The 21,568-nt window shown below is 33.9% G+C and overlaps 1 protein-coding gene across 1 annotated transcript in view; it reads left to right on the forward strand.

The window, feature by feature from the left end:
- The first annotated feature begins 4,228 nt into the window (after positions 1 to 4,228).
- Positions 4,229 to 21,568, forward strand: part of LOC149141711 (putative boron transporter 2) — a 63,858-nt gene continuing 46,518 nt past the window's right edge. The window contains exon 1 of the mRNA XM_089451308.1: positions 4,229 to 4,477. Within this exon, the coding sequence (XP_089307434.1) occupies positions 4,229 to 4,477 (249 nt within the window). The remainder of the gene's footprint in view (positions 4,478 to 21,568) is intronic.

Below are 21,568 nucleotides of genomic sequence, written 5' to 3' on the forward strand. Positions count from 1 at the left end.
CCATAGAATAATCATTTACCATCTCATAATCCTAAGCTAAACTCATTGAAGATTCATAATCACTCTGTTTCAAAATAATTTCTTGATCATCTAAATATGTATACAACAGAAACTCGATATGAGATTTGATAGAGTAAATATTATTTGAATTGCAATCAACAAAAAAATATGGTTATAATGATAAGTAACTTTTAAAATATATTAAATTAAAAACATATGATGATGATGATGATTATTATTATTATTATTATCATCATCATCATCATCACTATTATTATTATTATATATTCTAGTGGCCTTGAATTAACTTCAATTGATTTTTCTTTAAAGGAAGAAGAATTATTATGGATTTAAAAGTCAAGAATAAATAAATTAGAGCCAAAATCTGAGTTATTTGATGAGTTCATATCTTCTATAGCATGAACATGATCATGTATATGATTTTTATTTTGTTTCTTTATACAAGGAAGAGAAAAAAGAGAAATAAATCGTTTCATTAATTTCTTTGTAGAAGGCTTTCATTTATAGGAAATTTATAGCAAATCAATCTAAATCTAGAAAGAAATTCTTCTATAGCTCCACTTCTTTATATGTGAATATATTTTGATTATAAGAACACTCTCATAATCATAATCATGATGGGGCATAATAAATACCTCTATGAATTGTTTCCCTAGCAAATAGATTTGGAAGGAAACACTTTGAACCAACTCTTCATTCTTCCTTCCATAGTCAAAGTAAACAATCTGTAGATGCCATTTTCAACACATATATCTAAATTATTGCAAATAATATTAAATTTAAAAATGTAGTAAAAATAGAGATTCCACCCTCTACATTAAAGCTCAATTTTCAACAAGCAAGTGACTGTCTTCTTAGGAATGCTTTTGATAGGCCCCCAAAAACTAAATTCATTTTTCAACATAGTAATAGGATCCATTACTATTAGTTAAATACATTCCCAAAAATAACTCCAAAGGATTATCTTGCTAGGTCTGCAAATTGTTGATAGTCAAAAAAATTCCTCTACCAACAAAGGGAAAATTGCCCAATGGAAAATGTGAATTAGACTTGCTTTTATTTGATGTTGTGATTTCCATCGATGTGTGGGCCCAAATGACACTAAAGAGATAACTTCTCAAAAAAAATACTTTCTCATTGAATTTCTTCTAAATCGTAAATGTAGTAGTATTTAATTATGTAAATGCAATCTTTCATCTAATCTTAATCTAATAGTGATAAAGAGATTGATCAAATACATCTAATTCATTACTAGAAAATAAGAAGAAATTCATTATTCTTCTAGCAAAAATCACAATACATATCCCAATAACATGAATAAGAAGAAATTTCCACATACAAATGATATTAAAATATGTCTGTGTAATCAAATTCATAACCATATTATCATATTTCACCAAACAATCTCAGTGTTGAATAAAACTCGATAAATTAATTGACAAAAATACACAATAAGACAAATTGATCATGAATTAGCTTTTACTTGTATTTAATATTTAGAAATAGTTCTTCAGTATCAAATCCAAGCAAAATCCATTAGCCTTCATTCATTTGATACAAATATGAAAAAATGAATTATATATTTTCCAACCATCAAGTCTTCAATCCTTATTTAAACCTTTATAAAAATGTACAAGTTTTATTTCTAGATTTTCAAACCCACAAGAATTTGAAATTACACTAAGACTAATAAAAATATCAAGTCTTGATTACAAGGTTTCCAACCCCATTCTACATAGAATGAGTAGTATTTTATAATTAATCTTCCTTCTCTTTTTTTGGTTGCAATCACTTTCCTCTTTCTACTCATCCTTCATATTCTTTCAAAAAAATACTATCAAATCAAGGGCAATATTTTCCTAAGCCATTATATGGTTACAGGTTTCTTCCTTTTTGTTAAACTCACATGGAATGCAAACAACGAATGTAGAAGATAAGCATTAGATTGCATATATTATTCACAAGATGTTCATTTATAATACATTGTACATCACTGTTGGATTCAGCTTCCAACATCTCTTGGACTCTGGTGGCTGTTCATATTCCACACCAATCCATAAAGGATTAGGTGTCCAACATTCCCTCCCTTAATCTGAAGGGGTATGTACGAGTCCAAGAAGAGAGATGTAATACAAAATGTGCAAAAATGCATGGCAGCGCTAGGCTGAATGTGCTCTCTGAAATGTTGGTATAAGGGGGTTGGTTTAAGGATGACCACCAACACTGGAACGCTTAGTGTAGTTCTCGGAACTCTTCCAAGTCTAGCATGAAGCTCAGGTCTTCTGCTAGAGGAAGTGCCCCTGATGTTTTGAAGAGGGAAACCTTCAAACCATAAAAGGGAGGTCTCACCCTACATAAAAGGAAGAACCTCAACTTGAAAAGGGGGGTCTCAATCTGTGATGGTTTAAGGATGACCAACAACTCCGGAATGCTTAATGCAATTCCTGGAACTCTTCCAAAACTGGCAAGAAGCTGAAGTCTTCTGCTAAAGGAAGTGTCCCCAACTAAAGGCACGCTCAAGGGCATCTTTGTCTCTGGCTACAACTCTGAATCTGGTATGGCAGGTTGTGGCTCAGGCTCGCTTGATGTGGCTTTAAAGCTTGTAAATGACCATCATTCCCCCCCTGTCAGATACAAGGTGAGATGATGGAGAAACCTCAACTGCAAGACTGTTCAATACTGTAGAACAAGTTCAAACATATGACTGAAATATCTTCTTGGCTGTCGATGCCCATTGCCAAGAAGCGATCCATCCAATATGAATCTTGTTCTTGCAGTAGGCTTGTTTTTGAAGCATTTGTTTGAAGAATGACTGGTTTTATGACAGTGCTTACATGGATGAAGATAAAAACAATGATCTTTTATATGGACAACTCTGTCACAATGTTGGCATTTAACATTCTATTGTTGCTGCTGTGGAAAAGGAGCAGAATGTGAAATAGCTAAAAGTGAATTGTCATGAAGAAATCCAGCACTCAGAAACTAGATGGGCTTTGAGTAATCTGGAATATGAAAGGAAACCTCATTATCATATCCAAGACCTGTTTTGTGCTTGTTATGGACAAGCTCTGATGATTGGCTTTGGAAGTGCAAACTGATTTTCTACTTTTGCATGCAAATTTTCTCTTGAACTGAGAACTAAATCAACCTGAACTTCATATTCTTGTTGTTGATGGGAGTTTGTTTCAATCTTGAATAGAGAATTGTTCTGAACAGAAAACGATTCAAAATGATGTTTTTTCTGTTGTAACTCATCTCGCTAGATTTGAGACTCTAGTTGCAAAAAATCAATCTTTTCCTTTACATTTTGCAGACATATTTTAATGTTAGAAAGATTTCCCTTGCTGATGGTTACCATCTCGTCTACGGTGGAATGTATTAGGATATTCAATAACTTTAATGCATCTTCAAGTTTGGCCATTGTCTCAATAGATAAACCCTAATATGCAAATGATTTTTGCCACAATGTTATCCACTATGGGTGCCTCCTATAGAATGGACATTTCTCATTCAAAAACTTACTTTTACAACGAGAAGATTGGGAAATAGAACCTAACAATTAAATGACAGCCAACGCAAATCAGTACACAAACAATTATCAATCCCCAAAATGGCACCTCAGCCTCGGTTTATGATGTAAGTTTCCCAAAAAATGGAAGCACAGGTTCCTTTTCACCACAGTCCTTGAAGATACCTCAGCCTCTGTTTATGATGTAAGTTTCCCAAGAAATGGAAGCACAGGTTCCTTTTCACCACAGTCCTTGTATCTTCAAGAGACAAAGGAGAGCTCTTTACTTTCAAGCTTAGCCAAGGCCAAGTTATCAAAGGATGGGACCAAGGCAGAACATTTACTATTCACGATACCTCCATCATTTACATAAAGCTCCACGCCTTCTTCTGGAAATTTTGCCACGGGCATTTCACTTTCGCCCTGCCATTGCAGTCAAAACAACAAAGAAAGCAGAAAATCTGACTCTCACCATAAAACCTACGTACACCTAGGGTAATGATGTTGAAGAGGGGTTTGCTGCAATTCCTCCAAACGCTACTATCACTATAAATCTCGAATTATTTTAATTTAAAGCACTAAGCTACAAGATGGCACCATCTTGAGAAGAAGGGATATCGCAACCTGAAAGAGGTCGAAACACTTCGGAACGAACTGTCCGAGGCTCTCCTTAAAGTCCCGGATGCGGCGAAGCTGGTGATGAATGCTCTGGAGGGCTATGATTTCTCAGAAGGTGGCATGATTCTCGGAGAGAAGAAGAGGCCCCCTTTTTCTCCCAATAGAAAGGCTTGCATTTTGCTTTTCGAATCCCTTTTCCCCATTTTTGGTGACGATGACAGCGGTGTAGTTCCTTCGGATGTCAAGGCTTTCGCCCGGGAGGCTGTTGATGCTCGGAGAAAAGAGATGAAAATTGAGAATGTGGAGTCCACCAGTTGGTTGGATATTCAAGCAAGCCGATACAGATATTTTCATCATCCGCTAATTATTTCCACATCCTCTGCCGCAGAGAAATAGGCTTAAAGATGACCGTGGATTTTCCTTTTATTTTCCGGGATAATTATCACGTGCAAGCCATTGATAATATTGGGAATTTGATATCTCAAATTGCAGGGGCATAATTCACAATATCAATGACAAAGTGTTCAAAGTTTTCGAATTGAAGAAGTACCAGTGGTTTGTTTAACATACGGGATGAAGGCCGCAGGTCGGACCAACACAGATACGTTATGCGAAGGATTGTCAGATACCTGTAAAGGTGTAAATATCAATAATTATATTTGAATTGTTAATTATATTAACATTCAAATATAATTATTAATATTAACATTAAAATGAAAATACTCTGAAAACAATAAAATAAAAATGAATTAATAAGTGGAATATCAATTTAAGTTCTCGTCCACTCATGCCTTTATTTAAGATTATAGTTATATTTATCTAAAACAATTGAAAAACCATCAATCTAGAAACTAGAAACTAATCATCAATAAAATTCTTAATTAGAAAAATCATAGTATTTAGAATGAACTTTTATTATTTACTTTGTCTATATTATTTTATTTATAAACTTATTTTAAATATTTTCATTTACAAATATGAAATTGTTAAAAAATTTAAATGAAAGTATCAATAAATCTAATTAATAAAAATTTCAACACCAAGTTAATTTGTAAATAAAATTACACAATATATTAAATAACCAATTAATCTAATTAAATAAAAATTTCAACACCAAGTCAATTTGTAAATGAAATTACACAATATATTTAAATAATAAATATCAGCGATTAGGTTTTATCCTTTTCCATTTTTCATTTTTTATTTTTTGGGTAATATTCTGGTATTTTTTCTTTTTCTTTTTATAAACAAATGCATGAGTTTTTTTAACCAAATTTGCAGAAATTTTTACAATCTATTTGGCAAAAATAATTTTCCTAAAATGTTACTCGCATTCCAAAATTTCCAATGGGCGATTGTTTGCTTGATTTGGCCTTCCAAAATTTAAGATATGGTTCTCAAAAGTTAACACTCAACAGTCATCAATTTCACCCATAAATTAGTTACGACTATTGATCTTCATGGGAATTTCTTTATCCCACATACATTGTGCAATTGCACTGACGCAATTTTTATGATGTATTTTCTTCCTTATTTAGCATGTCAGCGAAACCATTAAAGGTACTGATTATTCGGATCAAATAAATATTCTAAAAGAAAATATTTAATATTTAAATAAACAAATAGAATAATAAATAATTAATATTTTAGAATAATTAAATAAAAATAGTAAATATTTATTTTTATAGTAAATATTTAAATAAATAAATAGAATAATAAATAAAAAATAGTAAATATTTAAATAAATAAATAGAATAATAAATAAAAAATAGTAAATATTTAAATAAATAAATAGAATAATAAATAAAAAATAGTAAATATTTAAATAAATGAATAGAATAATAAATAAGTAATATTCTAGAATAATAAATAATCAAATAAATAATGGAACATTGGATCCAATCCAAGCCATTTTAAAATAAAATAATAATTTTTATAAGTAAATAATTAAATATTTTAAAATAAAATAATAATTTTTATAAGTAAATAATTAAATAAATAATGGAACATTGGATCCAGCCATTTTAAAATAAAATAGAATAATATTTAAGTAAATAAATAATGAAACATTGGATTGGATTCAAGCCATTTTAAAATAAAATAGAATAATAAATAAGTAAATATAATAAACAATTGGATCCTGTCATTTTAAAATAAAATAGAATATATTTAAGTAAATAAATAATGAAACATTGGATTGGATTCAAGCCATTTTAAAATAAAATAGAATAATAAATAAGTAAATAAAATAAAATAGAATAATATTTAAGTAAATAAATAATGAAACATTGGATTGGATTCAAGCCATTTTAAAATAAAATAGAATAATAAATAAGTAAATATAATAAACAAGTAAATGTTCTAAAATAGAATAATAAATAAGTAAATAATTAAATAAAATAAAAAATAAGTAAATAATTTAATAAATAATGGAACATTGGATCAAGCCATTTTAAAATAAAATAGAATAATAAATAAGTAAATATAATAAACAAGCAAATGTTCTAAAATAGAATAATAAATAAGTAAATAATAATGGACTATTGGATATTCTAAAATAGAATAATAAATAAGTAAATAAATAATGGAATAGTAAATATAATAATAGCTCTAATGGAACATTGGATTGGATTCAAGCCATTCTAAAATAAAATAATAAATAAGTAAATAAATAATGGAACATTCGATTGGATTCAAGTCATTCTAAAATAGAATAATAAATAAGTAAATATAATAAATAAGTGAATAAATAATGGAACATTAGATTGGATTGGATTCAAGCCATTAGGTCACTAGAAATCTAATAAATAAGTAAATATAATAAATAAATAAATAATGGAACAGTAAATATAATAAATAAATAATGGAACATTGGATTGAATTCAAGCCATTAGGTCATGAAAAATTCAAAAAAATTCAAAACATGGAAAATGAAAATGCTCGAAGTCCCTAAATGGAAAATGAAAATGCTCGAAATCCTAAATCCATGATATCGCAATACTTGAATTTCCAAATAAATAAATAAATAATGGAACACAAAACATGGAAAATGAAAATGCTCGAAATCCCTAAATGGATTTTTCAAGAATTTACCATGGTATTCATCTTCCACAACGATCAACATTTTGAATCCCCAACTAGATTCAACTTCAAGAACAAATGTCAAGTATGCAAAAAAGGAGGAGAAAAAATATTAATAGATTCAAAATGATAGGGGAAGGATAAATATGAGAAGATCAATGATGAAATATAAATAATAATAGGAATATAAATGATAATACATTAATGTTATCAATATGTATTAGAATTATTGTAATTATATATATTTATATTAATACTCTAGTATTGTAAGTAAAAATATTAATAATAATACTATTAAATAATATTGTTATATAGGGACGGCAGGAGGGGAGGGATTCTCACTAATCCCGATGGAAAAATGGTAATTCAATATGCTTAGGATCTAGGTAGGAAAATAAAAAATCAAGCCAAGTTATATGGTCTTCTTTTGGGACTAATGATAGTCTGTGATCAATGAATTCTAGACCTCATCATCCTAGTAGATTCGATGCTCATTATTTAGCATTTGACCAATAACACTCACATTTGTGAAAGCCTCTTTATGCTATTGCTCAAAAGAATCAAGTGTTATCTCAACCCCATCACCTCCATCTCTCTCTTCCATATCCTCTGCAAGAAAAACAATGAGGCGGATTATCAAGAAAACCTAGTTGGTATTCTAGTTGAAGGGAAGAGGGATATAAATGGAAACAAGTATATATACCCAATTCCCTAGATACTTATGACTTCCCCTCATTATATGTCCTACCCCCCTCAATGTTACATGAAGATCATCCTTGACATTATGAAATCCATTATAACCAAAGTTCCAAAAACTTTGATATTAGATGTCGTGGAACCAATTGTTTGTGGCTCCCATGCATGGGATGCCATTATATCCCCTCATCTCCCATGTTGAAAAGTAAAACCCAAGGATCCTCCACTCTAAGATTTGATAATGATAGAATGAATTATTCCCTAGAGCCTTAATGGAAATGAGATCAATCTCATGTGGGAGAGATGCCTTCTTGAGATTAAATGCATGGTAATTTTTGGCTTCTCTCACAACTTTGTTTCCCTATTCTCATTGAGTAGATATTTCCCTCTAGATATCCTGCCCTTATCTCCTCTTCTAGAAATTTGGTGTCAACTTACTCTGGTCCCTCACGGGTCATCTATGAATCTTATGCCTTTGACTCGATTAAACATCTCCAATTGACAAAATTTTTCCTCCACTCCAGTTGGCTCTACAAAGTACTGGGAAAAGGTGTCTGATTTGGCAACAGAGTTTTATTCACAAGAGTTCCTCCCTCATGATCCCTCTTTGAAAATCTTAGTAGTGTGGTCAGAGTGTGCGTCATCTTCAATTATTTGTTGTATGTTTCCATTGGGCATGAAGTAATTTATGGTAATGTATACTCCACCATTCTCTTGTTTGCATTCTCTCAAGTGGTGTATGGTTCTTTAGGGATTTGCATAAACTCCTCAAGTCTTGTTCTTCTATTATTTAACTTGATTGCCTCTAGTCATTTCTCTTATGTATCCTCTGGTCTCTCTTGGACTTTGCTTTCTCCTTTGGCTCCCTACTCTTTCATAGCAGCTCTTTGAGCTCCCCTTATCCACCCTCTTATTTTTCAAATCCTAGATCTCACTAACCCATTTGTTCCTTTTAGCCACCCTCCCATCCAAGTCACAATCTCTTCCAATCATAATTCCTCAGGTTCCTCTGAATTTCCTAGCTATGTTAGCAATAGCCTCGAACAACCCCTCCACGTGGAAATAATGGACAAGTAATGGCATAATCTTTAGCAAGACAATTTCATATCCTTTGTCTCTGATAAAAGTCAGACTCTAAATCACAATTATGCTCGCCAAGATAATGATATTAACGCTCTTTGCAAATAGCTCGAGGAACTCTACCTTAAAGAAATTAATACAGAAAATGACACTCAATCAAATGGAGCTATTGTTCCACCTTAGGGACCTTAGGACTTTGATCTAAATCAACTAGCAGATGAAAACACCAAATCTCCTCTGTGATGGGAGAATTTTATAAATTTGTTTTTTTGTTATCGCGATTTTGTAGAATCTATGTATGTTGCAGTGATATCATAGTATCTTTTATCTATAATTACTTAGTCCTGATAGTATGTCCTCTCCCAAAGGACCCTATGAACTTGCTGAAATGTAAATAATTTCCAGGTATTTTCCACATCCAGGCATGGATTTAATACAAATAACTACTCAATTATGTTTAAAAAAAAAATATTATATTAATATTATAGTATTAGAGGAATTAGATATGTATATTAATAATTATAGGTACAATAATGTTAGTAATATAAATGTTAATCCTATTAATATTATAGTACAAGAAATATAGATATAAATATTATATAGTAATACTAAAGTACTAATATTATCAATAATACTAGTGATATATAAGCATTAATAATAATAATGTAAAACTAATATAATAAGTAATACTAATATAGAAAAAAATATTATAAGTAGTATAAATTATAGAAAAGATATAAATAATAATAATAATACTATAGTACTAATAATATAAGTAATATTAACCCAATGGGGTTGTTGGAACGTGTGCCTAACGAGGGAGGGGAGAAGGCCCTCCACCCTATCATCACCCCAGGCATTAAAGAGGGGGATGTTGTGGCCAACTATCCCCATGTGCTCACACATCTTTACAAGTTATGAAAACACATAGCATTAAACAGGAAACTTACATGACCACCACATCTCCCTGGTATTGTTGGAGTCAACTGAACAAACTCCTCAAGGCCAAAATCATTTTTCTAGTTAGGCACTCTAAGTGGGTTTCAAATCTGGTACCTGTCAGGAACAAGAATGGTGATATTTGCATTTGCATCGACTTTAGAAATTTAAATAAATCCTGTGACAAAGACAACTTTCCACTGCCACCCATGGAACAAACCTTGCAGTCAGTAGTAGGTTCTTAACGGGTGTCTTTTCCAGACAGATTCTCAGGGTATAACCAAATCCTTGTTCATCCAGATGACAGATTAAAGACTACTTTCAGGACTAAATGGGGAACTTATGCATATCAAAAAATTCCTTTTGGATTAATAAATGCAGGAGAAACCTTCCAACGAGCTATGGACATTTCCTTTAGAGGTTTGATCAATAAAATTGTTATTGTTTACTTGGATGATATTACTATATATTCCAAGAAAAGGAACAATCATTATCATGATTTAAAATAGATTCTTGAAAGGTGTATTAAATATGGGATTTCATTAAACCCCAAGAAGTCATACTTTGCACTTAGTGAAGGGAAACTTCTAGGATTTATTGTATCCAAGGAAGGGATTTGCATAGATCCTGATAGAATCAAGGCAATTTATGATATTCCTTTGCCTCATAATAAGAAATCAATGCAATCTTTCCTAGGATAGATTAATTTTGTGAAAATATTTGTTCCAATTTTTCTCAAATTGTCTTACCTCTACAAGCTATGATCAAGAAAAACTCAGTTTTTAAATGGGGACATAATGAAAGAGAATCATTTGAGTTAATCAAACAAGCTATTATTGATTCTCCCTCTTTAATAACTCCCAACTTTTCTGATCAATTCATTTTGTATACATTTGCTTCCGAGTTATCCTATGTTGCAGTTCTAACACAAATCAATGATCAAAAAATAGAGGCACCTATCTCCTTCTTCAGCTCCAACTTACAAGGAGCAGAGCTTAACTATTTAGAAGTGGAGAAATAAGCCTTTGCAGTCTTTAAGTCCATTAAACACTTTAGGTCTTTTCTTTTGAAAACTCATACTAACATAATTGTCCCATTCCCAGTATTAAGACATTTGCTTGTTCAAAAATAATTGGGAGAAAAGAGAGAAAATTGGGTCACTGCTCTGCAAGAATATGACATTGAAGTTAAACCTGCTAAAATTGTAAGAGGTCAAGGTTTTTGTAGACTAATTATTGGAGCTTCTAATATATCAGTTGATGAGGAATCAGGTAACACTGTCCAGATATCTGAGGTATGCCTTATTGATACTGAATCTCAATACGGTGATCTCATTTTTTATTTAATGAATGCTTATGTTCCACTCGAACTCAATTACAAAAGTAAAATGGATTTAAGGCTGAAATCCAATCAATATGAACTCATTGATGATGTGTTATTTAGAAAAAATTATGATTCGATTTTGTTAAGGTGCTTAGAAAAATATTAAGCAAAAAGGGTTTTGCATGAATTACATGATGGACCAGCTGGTGGACACTTTGGAGGAGACATCACTTCTCACAAAATCCTGCATGTTGGATACTACTAGCCAACTCTTTTCAAGGATACACATGCCTATGTTAGAAAGTGTAAAATTTTCCAAACTGTTGCAGGAAGACAGAGAAAACTTGCCTTACCTCTTCAATTGGTCAACATTGAAAACCCCTTTGAACAATGGGGATTGTATATTATTGGTGAGATTGTTCCTCACTCCTCTAAGCAACATAGGTTTATCCTTACTACCTACAAATTATTTCAAAAAATGGTTTGAAGTGATAATGCTTAAAGTAGCCAATTCTGACAATATCACTGAATTCATTGATCAATACATTATTACCAAGTTTGGTATACCCAATGGACTCATTTTTTATAACGCATCTTACTTTTTAGGAAACAATATGACTGAGTTTGCTTTAAAAAGAGGCTTTAAACTTACATACTCTGCTAATTATTATCCCCAGGGAAATGGTTTAGCATAATCAACTAATAAAAACCTCATTAGGATTATTAAGCGAATTGTTGATCAAAGCCAAAAGAATTGGCATAAATCTATGATTTTTTCTCTATGGGATGATAGAATAACTAAGAAGGCCTCCATAGGTACTTCTCCTTTTAATATAGTGTATTGGAAGGAGGTTATTCTCCCTCCTAATCTAGTCCTTCCCTCATCAACTATGCTAAAATTTATCAAAGAAAATCCTTCTTCTTCTCTGCAATTAAGGATGCCACAAATACTTAAATTAGAAGAAGAAAGGGAAAAATCCAAACAAACACATGCTCACCATCAACAGCTAGTAAAATCTTCCTTTGATGCAAGCTCAGTTAAAAAGAAAAAATTTCAAATTGGAGACTTAGTCTTGAAATGGGACAAGGCACATGGAGACAAAGGAAAACACACTAAATTTCAAAAATTGTGGCTTGGACCATTTCAAATTGTTGAGCAATTAGGCCCATCAACTTTTATTGTGCAAGATTTACAAGGAAAGAGGGATGCTCTTCCTGTTAATGGGATAACTCTCAAAAAAGTATTTTTCTTGAAGGAACATCAGTTCTAATGTAAATATGTAAATATTCATATATGCATACCGGTGTTTGTAGTATAAATAATGTTAAGTAACATACAAATGGCTTTTTATCATTATCTCTAATCATTCTATGATTTTTGACTTCTCAAAGTATAATTTTTTTAGGAAATAATTATGAAATTGAAGAATTGGGTAATTATTATAAAACTCTAAAATCTTTTTCCATTGAAGTTGAAGCCTCTTTCGACCTAAAGACACTTATAAAATCTTCAATCTAGTTATCAGTCAGGAAAGGTTTTCTTTAAAAAAAAGTAAAGACTATTTGGAGCTTCAGCACCTTAAACTTCAATTGTCATCTGATACTCTTAAGGAGTGAATGAACCTCCCCATCCAATAGTCATATATTTTTAGAGTGTAATTCAAAAATATAATAAATTTAAAAGATAAGAGGTCTCATCAAGAGCCTACTTACCATGATCATGGGAAAATAATAGGTTGACATTGTCACTACTGGCCACCAAACCAGGATAATGGCTTATGGTTATATAATCATAAGACAAGGAGTCTCATCATGAGCTAGCTTGTTCAACTTTATTACAACCTATGAATGGCATTTTCATCATCTGGCTACCAAACCAGGACAGTGGCTTTTAAAATATATATATATATATATATATTTATATATATATATATATATATATATATCTTCAAAAAAGAAATAAAGAAAAAAAAAATTATATATATTGCCTCTAAAGATTACAACTAAAGTGGATGGGATCCTGGTTCATTATCAGTTAAAAGGTAACCCTATCGAGGCTATGGATGCCTGCTGGCAGCAGTGGCTCTACCTGTGACAAAGCAAGTTCATCTTAAAAGCTAAGCTTCAATAACCCCCTGCTTTATCTTTACAACTAATTAATGACTGATGCAGATAGTGAAGATTTTCATCTATAAAAGGTTGCAAGAAAGTTACAATGAAATTATTTTTTTTTATTCAGAGTAATCTTATTTATCCTAACATTTCAAAATAGTTTTTCTTTCCTAATTATTTTTTGCTTCTGATTAAGTTTAAATTTCATTATTTTTCTTAGAGATAACTGGTTCTTCCAGTGAATCACCAATTTTTGTGTCATTCAACAACCCCCCATTATGATTAGATAAGTTAACTTAGCCAATAATGGGGACCCTTTAAAAATTTTAGTATAGAGCCTTTTAATAATTAAATAAAACAAGATTCCTAAAAAACCCAAAAATATGTTATCTGCACTTAGGCCTTAAATATATTGGAATTCAAAAAACTTAAGCAAAAATTTATGAGGACCCTTCACATATCGCATATCAGCAATCGTATAGGTTAGAGAAAAGCAGGCTTTTAAGCAAAAACACAATGTGAATTTCCTAAGACTTAATGAATTAATGATAGGTCATATATAACTTAATAAAGAAAAAACCTCCACACATGCAAAGGTCAAAATTAGTCCCGTGAGAAAGCCACATCATCATTGCAAATAGAATAGCCTAAATTTATATCGACACTTTCCATTGTTACCACAACTCCAACCTCCCGATAAAGATTTCTTCGATATCGCGAGAAGTACTCCATCGCAGTTTCCTCATCGCAATACTCATATTGCATCACAAAACTCAAGATGAGTCTTGTCAAGGGAACTTTCGATGCGATAATTCCTACTACAAGTCTTTTTCCGCATATATAAATGGTTGATACCTCACATATCAGTAGAGGAATGATCTTACGATACATACCAAAGAAAATTGTGATGCACAATAATCCGGTGAAGTGCTGACTTGTACAAAGAACTCGTGAACCCACAATTTTTCATTTATGATTAGTTATAATGGTATTGATGGTTCTTAGTAATGTAAATGATTTGATTGATCACATTTAGTGTTTCAATATTTTGCGTTAAATTCCTATTTTCATGCTATTTTACCATTCTCGCCTTAAGTTTCTAACTCTAAGTGTTTTCTCCTTATTCTTTGTATTCTCTCTATTGCAGGCTAGTCCCGATAAACAGAATTCAGGCAAAATGTCAAGAGCCACTAAGAAGAACAAGAAACCAATGGTGCCACCACAGCTGGCTCCACCTACTACAGAGGTTACTGAGATGCCTCCATTGTTCTCTAATACGACATGCACTATAGACTCTGGGTGTTCTTCTTGGGAAGAAATATACAGATTATTTGAAGAAGAAGAACCCAGAGTAGTTACAAGACAAGTAACACAACCAAATGAATCTACATCGACTTCAGAAACCACCTAGACAGACGTCGCCAATTCCCATCACCATCGAATTGAAAATCGGCCAAACATTATGCCATACACTGATTTGGTCAAATGGATTATTGACAATGTGAACATCATAGATAGAACCTTCATAACCCTGAGGACACAGATGCTAATTGGGTCATTTAAAGCTAAAGATTTAAGAAGGACATGTCATCTTCCAAAGCCACAGAAAATCTATAATGCACAGTTTCATCAGAAGTTTTCTGCAAAAAATGCATTTCAGTCGAACCTGATAAGGAAGTGGAGGCGCGAGCCGAATAAAAACAAACATGAAGACAATGGTATATATTCTCTAGCCTCCCTTGCTAGTCCTCAATGTCACATTGTTGCTATTCAGACAACCTAATACATAGAAGTTCACAATAGAATGGGTTCCCCTAATGGAAGTTGCCTCTGAATCCTATATTATGGATTGGGCCACTATCTTATCCAACAATCTAGTCTCTCAACTCCTAGCCTACCGAAGAAAGCACAATATTAATACCAATACTGTGCCTCCTTTCTACATGAGTGCTTATATTATGGATGCAGTATGTTTCACCTCTGACTTTCCATCTATGGGATGGAAATGGACCCTTGAAGACCCTACCTTGATCCATATTTACCATAATATCCTCTAGGAGTTCAATTACCAGCCCCATTTCTATAAAATATGTTATGGAATGATGTTACCCTTGTACCAAGTCATTTTTTATGAAAGACCTCCTAGGTTTTCAAGAAAAGCTATGGATGAACTTAGAGCTATAGGCAAATGGTTTAGAGAGGAATTATTCACCTATGTTAGGATTTATGGAAGCCTAGTTTTCTGGCATGTCCTCCCTCTCTATGTACCTGACAAGCTTTTAGCCCGAGAAGTTGCCTATCAAACTATGGGCAATGGCTTAACCAAATCCCTTAAGGAAGCCAAAAAGTCTATCTAGCCATCTTTTCCTATTCGTTGTGTAGTTTTTACTTTATAGAATTTCAAGCATGCAACGCTTGAAATTGAGAATATATTTTGTATGAAATTTCCCACTATTCGACCTCGGCAGTATGATCCAACCAAAGTAGCCTAGAATTTCACATCGTAGGTCAAAGTTTGGCATTTTTAGAATGAGACCATCAACAGGTCGAAATGTTAGCCAAATCTTGTCTAAACCCTAAAGAGTTAATCAAGTTCAAAGAGTACAGGAGTACAAGGTTAGAGAATCTCCCCCATGATATATTATGGATTCCGCAATCAGTTTTGTTAGGGTCCTATAATAATAGGATTCATAATTTTGAATTGGCTATGGTTAGTCTTGTAATATTGTACATACTTTTGCTTTCTACAAAATGTTTTCCATATTAAAAAATTAAAAAATGTAAAGTGGGTATGTCCTAAAAGAATAATCAAAGGACAAAAAGAAAAAGAAAAGCGAAAAATATGAACCCCAAACAAAAACAGATCATGAAAATGTGCAAATTCAAGTGCCAATACTTTTAATTTTATGTGAAAAATAATGGTTGTGTGCAGCTTGTCATAAATGCCATAGCCCATGATAGTCAAATAGCTTAATCTTGAGCAATTCATGCTTTAAATTTCATGTTTATAGATAGAGAATAAAGATCTAGCCAAACTGTTTAACCTTGGCAGATCAGTAGTTAGGTAGAGAAATAAAAATGTGCTCATAAGCTTAATCTGAGCCATTGGAAGTTATAAGGTTAGAAGTAGATAGTTCACTTGCCAAAAGAAAAGGAAAGAAAGGGTCTACTAGCTTAAATACACCCATTAAAATGAAGAAAAAATGTTAGGATAAGTAAAGGGTAGGTAGAAGAAAGGTTGCAAATGTACAAGGTTGTTAAATCACAAGCACATTTATCATGCTTAATCCTATGTTTCAGTGTGCAGGAGCATTTATGAGAGTGAAAAGATGTTCACAAGCTTACTTGATTAACTTCCCCTCATTTCATTTCACCCCCACTACATACTTACTAATTTCCCCATTATCCCATCATGTCTTATGAAAATACCCTTTTCCCTTCATTTTGATCCTTACCCCTTGGTTTCACAGATTTTCCTAGAAAATAACCCTCCAAAGGTCTTCCCCCTACCCAAAACCCCTTTTCCCTAGTGTGAAACCTTTTCCCCATTGAAAAAATCACCTTCCCCCTTATTAATTTCCATATTTTACCCCAAAAAACTCATAAAAAACCCTTTATCCTAAGTTTTTATCCCCCTGCATTATTTAATTAACTCCTCAAAGTTATATTTCCCGAAATAAACCCATTAACCCACCAACCCATGGTGTGGCTAAAGAAAACCTCGCGACATTTAACCCGGGTCCCACTCCATTAACCCGCTCATTATATTTTTAAACCCCCACTTTATTCATTAGTTAATTACAATTAAATGTAATTAACTCCTCAGGCGCCGCAAATCCTGACCCTGATTCCCCTCCGTGCATCTTGACTACGTGACAGCCATTAGATCTCCCAACCCCAGATCTAACAGTGCGCATCCATATCACGCTCATTCCCTCTCCGACCTTTACCATTCCGAGAGCACGTGAGATTTGCGGTTTTTCTCGGGCCCCATTCTGTTACGTGGCAGCTCGAGGCGAAATCACGTGCTCTCAAGGAAATACCGCCTGCTTGCCAAAAGTAGTGCGATGGCCCCTGAAACCGCCTCCCCCCTCCAAAAGCCAAAACCATTCACTATTCATTTATGAATTCCGCGCCAAATTCTAATCGTTGCCAGTTAAAAGGCCGAAGAAGCCCATTTCGACTCTTTTCGCTCACTTGCACTGTGAATGCTGCCTAAGCCTTCCTGCGCCAACTTGAACCACTGCAACCAAAATTGACCGTCGTTTATTTCCCGAACACACTCTGGACACCCAATTCAAGCATCCAGTGCACAACTGAAGCAACTGTACCATATACAGTCACCATTGAAACCAGTTTTCAGCTTATACCACCAATTTCTAGGTATTTTTGAGAAAAAACCAGAACCGCCCTCTCAATTTGGAAATGAACAGTCAATTTAAATATTAACTAATTGAAATTAATTGTTACATTTGCCTAATTAAGGAGTAATTTGCATGTATACCCAAAACCCCTCTTTTGCAAACTGCAAAAACCCTCTCACTATACCAAAGTTTCCCAAACCTCACTTCTACAGCCTATACAAGCCTAATTCACACCTTTCCTCCTAAAAATGGCTTCCCAAACCTCTCTGGATGTGAGACCTGTGTCAACCCCCCACCTGGACATCGACCATTTGGCACTAGCAGATAGGGATTTCCAAATAAAAGATACTACTACCCCAGCCTACCTTATGAAGCTCCACTGCTGGAGTAAGGATAGATTCCTAAACCATGCCAATGACATCCACCTTTGGGAATCCAATTTACCCAAATATCTATTCCCAGAAGTTCACCCATTCCCTGACATCATACATTTTTGTCATGCCTACTATATCCCTAGCCAAAGGGCTATTGTTGCCCAAAACCAACAGCTCTTATTCACCATCACTCCAGAGTCTATCAATCAAATGCTGCAACTTATATATCACACTGGACCTCATTAAGTTAAGACAAATCTTCCAGACCTTCATCATTGAAGACCGCCATACTTCCACAGATACTCCACCTTATGCTGCCGCCATTTTTTCAGAAACAGGAAAACATATAATCACCATGTTCTCTTGCATCCTAGGATATACCACAGATGAGCATGTGGATGAGGTTATTCTAGCCTTCATGTCCATCTTCGCCCCAGGAAAGCCTCCTGCTATCATGTATAATTATGCTAAGTTCATTTCAGACAGGATGCATGAACAATTCACAAGACTTCCCACTGAAAGAGTTTTCAAGTACTCTTCAATGTTATTTCACATGTTTTTGTATTACCAAGTAGATAAGTTCCCTGTAAGCATCCAGAAGTTGGATACCAAGGGAAAAGAGAGATCAGTGGTCTTCTGGACACCCTTGATCTAGAAATACTCCACAGCATTTACCTGCAAAGACTTGATAGATTCATTTGTCGACCTAGTCATGAACATGCTGACCAATAGCACTCAACCTAGAATCAGCCAAGAAATCAAGAGGGTGCTATAATTGGCTAAGAATGACAAGGTGGGAGACTGGTACCTCTACCAGAACCACACTGAAATCAGGGTTTATGGCTGCCAATTAGCACCTTATAAGTTGCCCAAATAGCTCCCTATGACAATATTTGCACTTGATTATTTCAGACAAATCATCAACTCCGATGAGGTCCACTTCCTATCTGTTAGGAAGAAGACCTAGTTTAAAATGAAAAACCAATTGGGCCCATTCATTTTCAATAACAGATAGGCTGGAACAGAGGCTGACAAGATACTACGACAGATGAAATTCAGCAACAGCTTCATGTGGCAGTATGACCCTCATGGGGTCATAAACAAGCTAACACTTAGGGTCAAATTGGGACCTTTCATCCACCACCCAAGACCTGACATTGAACAGTTTTCCAACCAATATAAGTGGTTGGAAAACACATTGATTTATATGGATAACACAATTGTGGATGTTGAAAATGCACTCATTGATCTAGAAAAGCAAATTGACTAGAGCTCTTTCCTGCAAGTTCCAGAACTAGGGGAACCAATGAGTAGTCCTCTTGTTTTATAGACCCCAACCAATGAGGAGAGGAATCCAAAGAGGAACAGGGAAGAGGGTTCCAGTTCTGCCATGGAGACTACAAATGAGCTTTTTGAGTTCATAAAAAGGCCCAAGTTGAATCCTGTGTCTGAACAGAAGGAGAACATTGAATCAATGGAAATGACTAACACTGAAACAATGGGGCAGAGGAGAAAAGAAACAGTGGCTTTAGGTGAAAAACAACAACCATCAACCTCCAACACTCAAATGATTGAGAGACAACAAAGTGTTGAGGTTTCTTCCTTTGTCAAGCCAGCTAACAGAGAAAAGGATATCAAAGATAGGTACAAGGAGATAAAAATGAGGAATGAGAAGTTAAAGGCAGAGACATATGCCCAATACTTCAATCATACACCAGCCAACTAGAGTAGGTTGATGTTAGCATTTGACATCGAGGCAGGAAAGATGCAAGTTTCATTTATGTAGCCCACTGTTTAGCAACCAAAGACCTCAGCTGATTACAAGAAGACTGATTTTGAGGTGTTGGCCAAGGATGTTCATCCCATTGACCAGGTAGAGTTTCACAAGCAGGCTGGAGAAATGATTTACTCCACCCTAACAGGAAAGGCCATGACTGCATACAGGCTACAGGATTCACTAGATAATGTAACAACCAAGAATAAATTGGAGAAAGCCTCCTCACAAGCCAAAGATAACAGGATCAAGTCATTGGAGGGCTTGGTCATTGAGCTAGGCCATAATCCAAGTGACATTAAGGCTGCTGAGAAGTTGATCAAAAATAAGAATGAGGACATAACAGTGCTTAATAAACAACTCAAGCTACCTCATTTACAACACCCACAAAAAAAGGAGGTCCTGGAGATCCAAACCAATAATGAAGAGATGATGGACCTAGTGTTGTAAATGAATGATCGGTTAAAGGAGATGGAGAAAGAATTGGATAGCTTGATTTAGCTAAAACAAGCTAATCTTGATGATGCCCCTGCAACTGTCATCCCAATTGTTACCACTATTGTACCTTCTACTTTGGCAGCATCCTTAGCTCCCATAGCTCCAATGGCCATAGCACTGCCATCATTCACACCATCTACATCAGCAACAGGGTCTATAGGTGATGAAGCAAACAGGTCAAAGAAATGGAAGAAATGTCCACTCATACCACTAAGATGAACAAGCTTAAAGAAAAAGTAACCAGCCTGGAAACAGACTACAAGCTTACCCAAATCATGCACAAAGAAGAACAGCAGAAGTCTACAAGAATAAATGAATGAATCAAAAGCCTAGAGAAGGAGCTAACATTGAATGAACCTCTAGGTCAGGCTAAGGAACAATTGTGGGCCAATATCATTAACTCTGTCAATGATATTTGGCCATCCATCTAGGTTATTTTTGAACAGATTGATTTAATAAAGAAGGCTACAGAAGCCATACAAAGAGTCAAAGCAAACTTGGAGACATGCCAGAGGAAGCTACAAGGATCATTCACTTCCTCAACTCCAAGAAGAAGTATGAGTTGCAGGAATTAGAGATACCTAATAGAACAGGTACAATTTTGGAAGTTAAAAGGGTCCTCACCAAGAGGAATTTAATGTTAAAACATGAAGATAAGTGCCAAACCATGCAACTGGATATAGACAGATTCATGGTTAAGTTTGAAATTTTGAGACAAAAAGGTTTACCAAACCCTTGGTAATAAATGATAAGCTGATGACACAAGAGAACTATAACAGAAAAAAACCGAGAAGTGGTGAAAGATTAGGTGAATACTACATCCATGAAGGGCATACCTACTGGAAAAGTATTATATCAAACTTTTTAGAATTTGTTTTACCTCCAGCATGAGGTAAAACACCTTTGTGTCAATAAGCCTACTTTTGTCAAGTACATAGAGGCAAATGAGATTTTCAGGAAAATTATCAATATCCAATTACCAGATACTGAGACATGGGAGAAACTAAATGATTTACTATAGAATACACAGTAAAAAGTAAAAAATGTACAGTAAAAGTAAAAGGGCACAGTAAAAGGATATTGATAGGTCAGCCAGGTGAAAGTGTATCAGTTTAAAGATCAGAGTGAATAGAGCATCCAGCATGAAGACCAGATAGCAAAGTAGATTAAAGTGAAAAAT

This window comes from Pinus tabuliformis, chromosome X (assembly GCF_031772625.1).
Source record: "Pinus tabuliformis cultivar Carrire ecotype Pingquan chromosome X, CPIR1, whole genome shotgun sequence".
NCBI lineage: Eukaryota > Viridiplantae > Streptophyta > Pinopsida > Pinales > Pinaceae > Pinus > Pinus tabuliformis.